Raw genomic sequence first — 12,744 nt, forward strand, 5'->3', positions numbered from 1 at the left:
CTGGTTGGCATTCTGGGGTGTGTGTGTGACCAATGTATCTGTGGAGACAGCCGTAAGACTTAAATTAAACTAAGTTCATTACGGGTGGTACATTACTATTTGTCCCTCTAACACCCTACTGAGAATCTCTCACCCGTATAGGTGCGCTCACCACATTGTGAAGGAAGTTTTATTTGTGACCGATATTTCTTCGGCACTTTCAAGCCATAAATGCTCTACAATCAGGTGAAATAATGCAACAGTGCCATCGGTGGTTTACGGTCGATGTAGTGCTGGCAGTTATGTGCCCATTATGGCACGGTCATAAGCCTCGGTTTTCAAAGCAAAGAAGGAATCGTGTCGTCAGGCCGGTCATAGACTCTGTGGTTTGATGTTTGGTGGAATACACGCAAATAAATCAAAAACGTTCCAGCCACCTCTTAGTGCCTGAGCTCGAAAAATGGACATCTATGTAAACAATATATTTTGTGTGTTTCTTAGATTTGGCCTTCGTTTTTTTCTGCACAGTCCAAGAGCGCAGAAAAAATATATTTTACCGTAATAAAATGCCCTCCACGTACAATTTTTAAGCAGAAAATTGAAGACGAATTACGGCCCGCAGCGTCATCGATTGAAAATAATTACGAAATTTCATTTTAAATTAGTGAAACTGAGTTACACGAGCAAGCATGTGGACACTGGAAATCGGAGCGCTGGAAATTCTCGTGCACCCACATCCGTGAAGAAGCGCAGGAGACGAACGTCGAATGTGTCCACAAAGGCGAACACAAAATACCTTTGCAGTGAGGACGATCCTACATATGTTAGACCGCTCGCTGCTTAAATGACCGCCTGCCGGTACATGCTGCTACTGTCAGGTCATCGACAGGATGTACCTTCTCAAAGCATTGCTCCTCCTTGTGCTGCACTCTACAATTCCATGACAACTCAATACTCAACCAGTAGGCTGCCCATTAGGCTGTTCGTTGACGTCGAAATCAAAAACAAAGGAAACGTGCGTGTTAGTGAACCATGGTTTTCAGTACTTGAAAACAAGATTACGTGTTAGTCTTGAGTAGTCGACGCTCTATCGACACGAGGCAGATCACGTGTTCTCGTGATGTGACCACATCGTTTGTCTCCGGTGTTAAATTATTTCTACGCCTCCTGCCACAAAATCAAAGCGCGCAGTTGGTCGTCAGCGCACGTGTTTGCCGTTACTTCTGTCCCGTTTTTAGGATTGCTTCACTTCAAGTTCTTAGAATTGAAATAACGCATTTCGTCTCCCAGTTGCCCTCTACAGGAGAACTTTTTCTCTACCGATTGTTCAAACGGCACACACGCTCCCACAATTATTCTACCTAACGGCGAACAGTCGCTACCGATTACAATCGGCTTTATTTACTCCGGACTTCTTTTTTGCTTCTCCCGATACTGCAGAGAAGCCGCTGCGCTGGGCCGGCTCGCCGCGTCATTTTGCGTTGTCGCCGGAAGCCTGGTAGCCGGGCTGCTGCTGCTCTTCCTCTTCGCGGCCGGAGACGACGAGGTGGTTCTCGTGGTGCCGGGCCAAGGTCGCTTCCGCGGCCTCAAAGAGAGGGTGGACGATGGACTCGTCTACGTGTTCCGCGGCATCAGATTTGCGCAGAACACGGCCGGAGAAAGGCGCTTCAGGTATGCCCTGCACGTTCCCTGCAGGCACGTTCTTTTTCCGACTCTGCAAGTAGTGATTTGACCAATCGAAATGATTTCAAGCCAAGAGCGTAGTGAGAGCACCCTTGGTGCTGCAGTACTTGAGTACTGTAGCACAAGTACTGTAGTACTTGAGCACTTGAGTTGTTACCATCCCTGTTTCGCAGTAGTCGGGCCCACCCGCCGCGGTGGCTCAGTGGCTAAGGCGTTGTGCTGCTGAGCACGAGGTCGCGGGTTCGATTCCCGGCCGCGGCGGCCGCTTTTCTGATGGAGGCGAAAAGCAAAAACGCCCGTGTGTTCGAGATTTAGGCGCACGTTAAAGACCCCCGGTGATCAAAATCAATCCGGAGCCCTCCACTACGGCGCGCCTCATCGCCAGCGTTGCGTCGGCGCGTTAAACCCTACAATCAATCAATCATCAAGTAGTCGGGCCCATTTGGTTGTAGGTGGCCCACATGTTTGCAAAGTCTGGTCTAAAAGCATCTGCACCCGTTATGCACGAACTGTATAAGGACAGTTAGGATTGATTCGCGCGACCAGTTCACGTACTTAGATTATTGCATCTATGCAGCTGCGTCGATTTGTCACTTCGTAGGCCTAATCGAGCTTCAGGAACCATGCAGATGAGGCCTTGATACCTCCTGAGAGGCGCAGCCGAAGGCGAGATGCTGCCTGTTTCGCTGCATCTGGCAATAAAACAGTGGCTGTCATTAGCCCGATACCAGTGATTTCTCTTCCAAAGAGCCCATGCAGGTAGAACTGCAAGCTGCGATCGTCTGCCTGGAGAACAGCTTGTCCCGCTTCCAGCTCCAGTTCTCCCATGCCAAAACGCAACTGCTCAGCGTCGACGGTAAATGTGCAACGAATAAGGACCAGACCATCTCTCTTCAAGTAGGAGACACTCTAATAGAGTCTCACAATGGCACTATTCGTCTGCTGGGTCTTCCCGTTAGCAGTTGCAACAGCCCGAAACAATGGCTAGCCCAACTTAGGAAGACCTGGCGCCCTATTCTACACCTGGTCACCCGGTTGTCCAGTAAATATGGTGGGGCACACCAACACGCTTGTACCATGCTCGCTCGCGCAGTGGCACATGGACGATTAGGCTACGGCTTCCCAGTGTATGATCTACGTCCGTCCCATGTTAATGACCTTCACAATCTAAACCGCCATCTTATCCGTGCGGTTAGTGGCCTTCCTAACTTCACGCGAGTCGATATTCTGCATCAAGTGGTCCCCCTTCCGCCCCTTCATACACTTATAGAGGAAACAAAGCTGCGATTCCAGAATCATGTGGAGCATTCTCCTCAGGGACGAGTGCTTACCGTATGGGATCAATTAAAAAGTAATTTTAACAAAATGAACTTTCCACCGCCAATTCCTCCGTGGGAGCGACCTTCGATCGGCATCCCGCGTCGCAGACCGATTAGGAGAACTCATCAAACTGCCCGAGAGCAGTATGTTCGAACCCTCGTCAACGACAAGGCCGAAGATAAGGCGGACATTTACACGGACGCTGCGGTTGACGGAAGAACGGCGGCCATAGCCTGGACCTCTACAGATATCCCCCAAATAAATGGATCCCGTCACGTCTCCAATACATACGGGCTTGTGGAAGAAGTGGAACTCCTGGGAATTTTGGGAGCAATCCGGCACATTGGCGAACATTCCTCCACCCTCTCCATTAAGAAGTTCAGAATAATCACGGACCCCTACGTCGCACTTCGGGAGCTGAACCGTGCGTTTGCGCCTAATAGCACGGCGACCCGAATTCCTACTTCGGTACGCAACCTACAACAAGAAGGCTTCACGATTCGCATCGTCTGGACACCGGGACACACCATGAGTGCACATGGCAACCTTTCGGCACACGCTGCTGCCAGGGAGCGACTTCAAGCACCTCGCGCAGTTCCCAACGCACCAACTCCCTTCCTCCGGTCGGCTTGGCAACTTGGGCTTCGGTATCTAAAGAAACTAAGCAGACAACGCTTGCAAGATGCGACACGAGACGGAGTCCTCGACCTTCTCAAGCCTCTTTCACGCTCGGGGGAAATATTCGCAAACGAAGTCTACGCCAACGCGGCCTACACCCCTCCCGTCATTTACAAATGGGCAGCCCCTGCAGGGTCCGAGCTCCACCACTGCCCACACTGTGGTCGTGATGGCACATCAAATTTATTTCGTTTAATCTGGCTCTGTCCCGCCTTCGACAGAGGCCGTGAGCAGCTTTTAGCCATTTTCCCGGCACCTACATCCGAATCCGAACACATACGCCCGGTGCGGGAAGATCCACCAACCCTTGAAAGGATTACTGAATGCGCTCTTGAGAACGGTCTCTTTAAAATGGTGTAGCAGCTTGTCCGACTCCCCTAGAGTGCACCAAGCAGGCTCTATCTGCCCGGTTTGTGTGTGAAACGTGAGAAGAATACAACCTAGTGAACTGTGCACCGCATAGGAACAGCGAGCATGTGCATTAATATGCAGAGAAACAGAACTGTGTGAACAGGGAGCACCGCTGAACTGCTCTTTCCCCTACCTTTTGACCTTGCTCCCCCTAGGGCATCTAGCCTCCTTACCTCAATAAAGCAATTCTCTCTCTCTCTCTCATTAGCCCACGTGCTCATATTTCAGAAAGTCAGTACTCCGGAAACCAAATCCTACGGGATGCCAGAAAACCATCGTTGGGCTATGTGCCTCATGAGGGTGTCACGTGATTGGCCGCGAGGGCAGTTTTCTGTGATGGTTTTCCCCGCGCAGTAATCAGGCGAGAGCGCCGGACAAATCAACCTCGCCGGAAGCTTTCCGGCACTTTGTAGGACTTTTCCCAGGGTGATTGGAGACCATTTTAGCGCTCCTAATGGGGAACTGGTCGGACCGAGTGAAATATGTAATGGCACAGCGTGCTTCTATTGATCAAAGCTGGAAATTCGAAACACAGCTGAGCACGTCCGACGGACATTTTGTAGGAGAAAAAGATGCCCGTAGATTCAAGCCCGAACTTTGTCACAGCAGCTGCTCTCAGCTGTCAGTCCTCGTCAGCCTCTATACGTTATCTTGGTGGCAAAACCATGTGTGTTTCAACCCACGGTTGACGAATTTTTTCCTGGGAGATCGCTTGCGCATAGGATTCGTTATGTCTACCTGCCTGGCTTACAGCTTGATTGCTAGCAGCGTGGATTCCTCACAAGTTGCGAAAGTCTGTTATCGGAAGCCTCATTTTCGCGGTTTTTGCACGCAGCGCCTTTTGGGGAGAAAGCTGTAATCTGATACGATTGGTGCTTGCCTCTTCGCAGCAGGTCATTTGGCACGTACTTAACCAGTGATGGCTGGTACGACGCCAGAGCTCCAAAACCGGGATGTGCACAGGGAGCCTTCAAGATAGACGGAAAGGTGAGCTCATGCTCATGTATTGTCCTACAATGCAAACATCATCTGCTGGCCAATGTGATGTTGTGAACACACAAAAGGCCTTCCGTCAATTGCGGTTGCTGCTGCTGATATTTTATATATATATATATATATATATATATATATATATGTAGCAGAACAGAGAGATACGGGACGAGGGACTCGGTAAAGATACATATCAAGGTTGCAGTCGTCATTGCCAGTGCTATTCGGCTTTTTTTCGAAATATATAATAGGGCCGAATGACGTGTGCTTGTCACGTTTCTTTGATTCATTGATAAATAAGCGAAAATATAAGTCGAGAAAAAATCCGCCGTTTTCCGGGAGCGGGACTCGAACCCACATCTCCGCATAACCGGAGCGGTGCGTTAACCAATTACGCTATCCCCACAGCGGCTTCTCTCTCGACTTTAAAGCGGGGGTTTATATTTACAAGAGCTCTGAGGCCGGTCAACTAGCGCCGCCCCTCGACTACCGCGGGAGACGTAGAACGTCTTCTTTCCCAGCGGCCGCCACGTAGAACGTGGTCGGAGGTCGGGGTTAGCAATTGGCATATCCGAACTGCTGGAGCCAGTGCCTCGTAATGCATGTAGCAGAACAGAAAGATACGGGACGAGGGACTCGGTAAAGATACATATCAAGGTTGCAGTCGTCATTGCCAGTGCTATTCGGCTTTTTTTCGAAATATATAATAGGGCCGAATGACGTGGGTTCGAGTCCCGCTCCCGGAAAACGGCGGATTTTTTCTCGACTTATATTTTCGCTTATTTATCAATGAATCAAAGAAACGTGACAAGCACACGTCATTCGGCCCTATTATATATTTCGAAAAAAAGCCGAATAGCACTGGCAATGACGACTGCAACCTTGATATATATATATATATATATATATATATATATATATATATATATATATATATATATATATATATATATATATATAAGGTTAGTAGAGACAGAGACAAACGAGAAAGACGTAGAAAATAGAAATAAGTTTACTGACATTTCTTCCCTTTCTGCAGAAAGGGAGTCCTCTCCCTGAAACGTCAGTAAACTTATTTCTATTTTCTACGTCTTTCTCGTTTGTCTCTGTCTCTACTAACCTTACTTTTTTTCGCGCTCTGTGTGAGTTTTTATCTTTTCAGACTATATATATACATACATACATATATATATATATATATATATATATATATATGTATATATATATATATATATATATATATATATATATATATATATATATATATATATATGAGAACCCTGGTGTACTTTACGCTGAGAGGGTGACGTCGTGCTGCGCGCAATCGTTATGCTACGAACTGTGCAGATACTTGGTCTAATTCTGCTCTACGAACGAAGTTCTTTCGATTTTAAAGCAAAGCTTTCTACCTTTACCAGCCAACGGTTCTTTCGTGACATGCGGTACAAGAAACTCCCAACGCGGCGGCGGAGAGAAGGGCGGTTTTTTCACTCACGGAGAACAATGGAGATGGCGCGGCGAATTTACCATGCGCTACCCGCGCGACCCGCGCCGGCGGGCGCATTGGCGCGACCCTGCTATGTCGTCTGCTTTAGCTACGGTTGTTTCTGGCGTGTTTTGGTGCAGCTTCGCGTCCATTGCGCGCTTGCTTCGCACGGCTTGATTAAATTGCTCGGCAGCACCTCTTGGGTATCCCGTACACGACGGAAATAAGTGATCGTACGGCAAAGATACGGTTAAGATTGGTTTACAGGGCAGGAAAACGAAATGTAGACTCTACATACAGACATCTGGCCGCCAACCAAACACTACCTTTTGCGCACTGCTTGCCACAAATGGAACTCTCTTTTCTAAATTTGTGAATACCAATTCGGTTGTGTTTAACAGGTATTATAAAAGTCGAAAGGAGCATCAGGTTCTGGTAAATGGCGATGATAGAGTTTCTCAGCTTTCTCAAACTTGCTAAACTAACTAGTTTAAATCGGTATAAATGGGAATCACTAAGCTCACATGCCCAATTGTTTCGGTGTCCGCGCTTGAGCTAGCACATCAGGATTGCCAGGTTCCGCTGTCTCACCCTTCCCAAGACATAACTCTCCGTTTTCTTTCTCCCGACTCACGGGCGGGCTAGAGCGGCGGAGACAGCGGAACCTGGCCGACGCTTCTGTGTTCGCGACCCCCCCTCACACCGCGAATGATTAACGTCACTCAGAATCTCTCGTTTCACTCTTTGTACAGCCACGTGTGTGAATTCAAGTTACCTCACATGGGAAGTTAATTTGTGCGTCGTTTACAGCTTTGCTTTCCAACCACCCTCACAGCGCGTATTGGAGCGAGTTTTCTTTTTCGTGGGGACAAGTAGCTTTCTTTTATTTAGCAAAAAATTGTATCTGGTTGCTGATCTAAAAGGCTCAGCAAACCGTTGCAAGGCAGTAACGATAATCACAACATCAAAGCTCTACGCGGTTTCGTGACTTAAAATAACGTAATATACAAACATCCAATATACGGAAATTGCAAACAACAAAAACGTAAATCTTATTAAACTGTCTTTCAGTTAAATGACAGATTACATAAATTTGTCGGAAGGAATTGCTTTGCGGTGTAATGTATACAAAACCAGTCCCGAACACCAGAAGAGAACATACAAGAATAAAAACCAAGGAGCACAAACATCTGCAACTTGCAGAGAACAAAAAACAAAAAGAAATATACAACTTTCATGATCATCACAAATTCATCTACAAGGTCACAAAATATTTCAGCAATTCCCGTAAATTAAAGTATGACGTGTGCTTATAAGCTGTTTAGAAGGAACGGGAGATTGTGCTGTAGCGATTGCAATTGATAATAAGGTTGGGAAATGCGATATGAGCCAAGCATCAGAACTGCTGGTGCTAGCCAAGTTTTAGCTTTGTCAAAAAAAGCCTGGCGAGTAATATAGTCTTTGTATTGGGGGGAAGAAAAAGAAAAGGAGCGCAAAATTCAATTTTCATATATGTGGTCCACTTTCACAATGTTGTAATAGGAAACAGCTTTTTTTTTGTTGCGCGTAGATGAGGCACATTGACGATTAAACGGGCGATCTTTTTTTGCAACAGTAGAACTTTCATGATGTTTGTTTTCGTTGCGGCAGACCAAATTATACTATTAGAATTGATATGCCACGCAAAAAGCACATAGTATATGTGAAGTTTCACCCTTCTTTAGGAGAGCGCGCGGCAGCGAGGCAGCGCTTCAGTCGTGGCCGAAAGTTTTTTACATATGCTGTCTACAATAGCATCCCAACTAATGTGAGCAGAAAAAATGACGCGAAGAATTTTATGCTGAGACACTGAGCCACCTTTCTTACCTGCATATCAAGTGAGTGTTGAAATTTGGTTAATTTTTGCTCTGAAAATAATTGCTTTTGTTTTCGCTGTATTAACTTTTATTCTATTTAATTGCGACCATAATTGGAGCTTCTGTAGTACGCCGTTACTTTTAGCAATTAAATTATTTTCGTCTTTGTTATAAAGTAATACGGTGCTGTCATCCGCATACATGATAAATGTAGCTGTTGTATCTATCTGAACATTATGAATAATTTAGGCATTAAAAAGAAGCGGCCCCTATACGCTCCCTTGAGGCACCCCTGTTGTTATCGCTAAATCGCTAAAAAATATGATCGGAAGGGACCTATGCATACACCCTGATTTCTATTGCTTAAGTATCACAGGAGTAGTGTGAGTGGTTCACCTCGAGTTCCAAGGGACGAGAGCTCATTCATCAGTATGTTATGATAGGAGAAATCAAACGCCTTCGTAAAATCTAGGAATAGCTCCAAAGTATAAATATTACTCTCTATGTTTTGTAGAATGTTCTCCTTCGAGGCTAATAGAGCTGTCTGCGTTGATTTATTTCTGCTAAGTGCGAACAGTGCTTCAGAAATGATGCTATGTTTATCGAAGAATTGAGTTATCCGACGAAAAATTAACTTCTTTAATCTCTTGGAAAATGTAAGAATAATGTAGGATATTGGCCTATATTTTGACGTTAAATTGCAGCCGCCACCTTTGAGTATTAAAATGACTCTTGAATTTTTTATAGCCTTTGGAAGCACGCTTGTTTTAAGTATTAAATTAAAAATATGTGCGAGTACAAGTACGATAAATTCTAGCACGTATTTATTGGTTTTATTAGCAAGATATCAACATAATATTTAGTTTCATACATGTTCAATAAATCTCAGATTCATCTGTTGGCTCTAAAAACATACTTTCGCGCACGTTACCGGCTGGTTTCTTTGCCTCTACAATATCAGATTCCCGAGGGACAACGTTGACAAGATATTCATTGACGTCCACCGCAGCGCCATACTCGCTATTTCTCGGTCGTTACCAGTTATCTTGACAGGAGAATAACCTTTGCTATCACGGCCTAGCACACTATTAAAGGGACACTGAAGTGATATGTAAACATTGCGGGATTACTAGCGCAAATTTTAGTCCGGGGTCCCCAGGCCATGTTTCGACCACTCTAGGCGCGTTTACGCGATTTTATTTAGTAGAAAAACTAATTCGAAAATGCTGTCCTCCTCTCTTTACGCTCGCCCATTTTCTGTGGCGTTTTCGTGTGACGTCAGGAGGGGATGAGGTGGCAATTGGCTGCGCTACTGCACGGCTCACCGGCCTTCAGACAGAGTCAGTCGGCCCAGCGTATTGTCCGCCGGCCGCCGGCGGGTCGTCGCAATCAAGGAGGTTAAAAAAAAATTGCTTGGTCGCAATTCGTTCGCTTAGTTGAAACGAAGCCAGGACACGTTTGTGAATGGAAGAATGTGCCTTTCTTTACTTGGTTTGTTTGTACACTGTATCTAGCTCCAAGTCAAGGTCGCTTCGCACAAGCGCTGCACAAGCGCACATGCGACGCTTCGCTGACTGGTACGCCAGTAGGAAAATATAAGGCCTCTTGAAGGCGGGAGAAGAGTCAGCGAAGTCAATATAGGTACTAAGGAAATAAAATCAACCTATATTTTTACCTTACAGCGTAAAACTAGGGCGCGGGAAGCACTTTTTTGCGCTGGGCGAACAAGCACAGCGGTCAGCAGCACGACTACGCATCTGCAAACGCTTTTCCGTCTACGAAATGCAATTGCTAGACGTGAGCTACTGTGGAAACTCGGGCGACGCTTACTGCACGAGCGCAGTACAACAAATAGTCACCTAAGCTGCTTGAAATGCCAAAACTAAATAAAAGTGTAAACCGGTTGTGCAATATATACCCTATATTAGCAAGGCCTCCGCGTCCCGTTCCGCGGCTCAGTGGTCTGGGGCGCTAGGTATGTCGCCGCAGGTGTTTGGCAGGTCACGAGTTCGAGTCCTCGCGGGTACGTGCTTTTTTTTTTTGTAAGGTAACTTTTTTGTTTTCCGCCGATGTTTTCTATATTGAGTTCACCTTTTTTTTGGGCCGCAACTTTCATGTCTACACGAACTAGTTCACAAAACGCGATCAGGCTGGCACATGCGCGCAAGCGACTTCTCGTTGGCGTGCTGTTGCCATAAGCACCGACTGCTTGCAGGCAGTGGGCACAGGCCAGAATGAACAGACCCTTGGCCTGGTGCGAACACGCTTTTTACGATACAGGCATGAGGGAGGCAAGCTCCAAATATGGGGTAAAAGCGCATGACATTTGGGCGTCTGCGGGCACGCGGAGGGCGTTCATGCACTGCGTAGGTCTCGGCTAGTGAATGCTACGAGTACAAGCCGTCCTGGGAGGCTTATCTTGTGCATTTTAGAGCCGACAACATGGCAGAAGCGCGGTACGATGATTACTGAGATATTGAAAATGCCCATCCAACAACACCATTGGTTATGTTTTACAGAACCGAAACCGAAACCGAAACTTGTTTGATTGCTAGCCTTGGGCATCGTCCAATCACGGCGCCCCTCCTCCCAACATCACAGCCTTAGTTGGTGCGGCCGCCGCAAACCGAGCATGGTAGTTTTAAGTGAATACACTTTATAAGCGACCCCAAACCATCCACCGCCGGCGGCGGCGTCGGCGTCCACAGTGCTCCTCTATAAAGAAACAGCACCCGGCGCCAGGTTTCGATCCGCGGACTTTGCGGCCGCAGCGCGACGCTCTACCGATCAAGCCACGGACGCGACGGTGATATCAGTGTTGACGCGCCTTATATCTTTAACGCATTCAAACTACGTCGTCAGCGGCGTGCGTTGGCGACTCAGCGGCGTTATAGCGGCTTGATAACTGCGTGGTGTACACGTGATACTACAAACCCGATGGAAGAGATGGAAGAGAAGGCGGCGAGGCGGTGGGCTGCGGGGGCCGAGCGCAAGCGCCGCAAGCGGGCCGACAACCGTGCATTCGCACTTTCACATTCTCCCCCTCGGGGAAATGCGGGGGAATTTTTTTTCTTCTTTCGCGCTTTGTAAAATAGTTACCGATTTGTCAACCGGATAAACGATGAAAAGTGTGCTAATTTGAGCCAGTCTACGCAGTGCAAGCAAAAACGGGAGCTTGACAAATTCACTTCAGTGTCCCTTTAATAACTTTCCAAGCAGCAGCAGGGTGTTTTTGAGTAAACGGTTCTTGATCTTTGCTCTCCTCAGATCGACGTTCAGACGGTTTCTTAGTTTTTTTTTAAATTCATCTAGCGCGGCGGGCTCCTGCGTGCGCAAAAACTTGTGGTATCAATCGTTTTTCTTTCTGATCATGCGGACATGCGTAGTTCTAACCCAAAACTTTCTGATCTTTGTGGATTGCTTAATAAGCTAAAAAGAATTGGCAGTGCACACTTCTTCGGTGCCACACAATCGAAGGATCCAAGCTAATTCAAGATTTTACCAACGACCTAAAGCAAAACGCCTGGGGTAGCTGAAGGGAAGGAATCCGGTTATAAACTGGCAACGTTTTTCCTGCATACGCCATTTATCGGGTAATTCTTTTCTATCTTAAAATCTTGTTAGCCATTCCCAGCGGTGGAAAAGCAAGAAAATTTTGTTGTCTCCTTCTTTTCCTGTGCACTGCGGGAATTTTTTTAGAAATCCCGGATTTCTCTCACTTCCTGGAGCAAGCGAATTTATGATTAACACCTACATGTTATGGTGGTGGAAAGCTCGAGCTAACGACACGAACAAGAGAAGAAACCAAAGACGACACGAAGCGCTACTATCAGCGGAATTTTAATTGCGAAACAACACTGCTTATATTTGGAAGAAAAAAAAAACATTATTTTCTGAATTCGAAACAACACCGAAACACACCTGTTCCGTGTCGTCTTTGTTTCCGATCTTGTCTCCGCCGTTGTCTAGCGTTTTCCGCCACCATAATAAATCATCAACTCGCGCACGTTTGCGCTCTCACGAACTACGTATTGATGTGCGGGGTTTTTTTTAGGACTGCTACCCCGCATGTTTTTTTTTTCTTTTTTGCGGTAGTTATGTCTGCGCTAAATCAGCACTGCTTGTATTTCACGTGGCTGTCGCGTTATTTTCGTCGCTCGCTGCGGCTGTCGAAATAATTACACTTGGAACTCTTTGTTCATCACCAAAGTAAACAGCTTAGTCCAACAAATTCAGCGCTGAAAGTGATTCCTGTAAAAGTGGAATATAGCGTTCGAAAACAGCGCTTGTCCCCGGTCCAGGTGTGGGTTTGTCACTTTTTGTTTTGGCAAAGGGCAATGC

At 46.6% G+C, this 12,744-nt stretch overlaps 1 protein-coding gene across 1 annotated transcript in view; it reads left to right on the forward strand.

Annotated features, from left to right (window-relative positions):
- LOC144153541 (acetylcholinesterase-like) overlaps positions 1-12,744 on the forward strand; it is a 113,950-nt gene that overhangs the window by 20,334 nt on the left and 80,872 nt on the right. The window contains exons 4-5 of the mRNA XM_077685169.1: positions 1,420-1,650; positions 4,962-5,058. Coding sequence (XP_077541295.1) covers positions 1,420-1,650; positions 4,962-5,058 — 328 coding nt within the window. The remainder of the gene's footprint in view (positions 1-1,419; positions 1,651-4,961; positions 5,059-12,744) is intronic.

Source organism: Haemaphysalis longicornis, unplaced genomic scaffold (assembly GCF_048455015.1).
Source record: "Haemaphysalis longicornis isolate Haplotype H1 unplaced genomic scaffold, Haemaphysalis longicornis Haplotype H1 scaffold_9, whole genome shotgun sequence".
Classification (NCBI taxonomy): Eukaryota; Metazoa; Arthropoda; class Arachnida; order Ixodida; family Ixodidae; genus Haemaphysalis; species Haemaphysalis longicornis.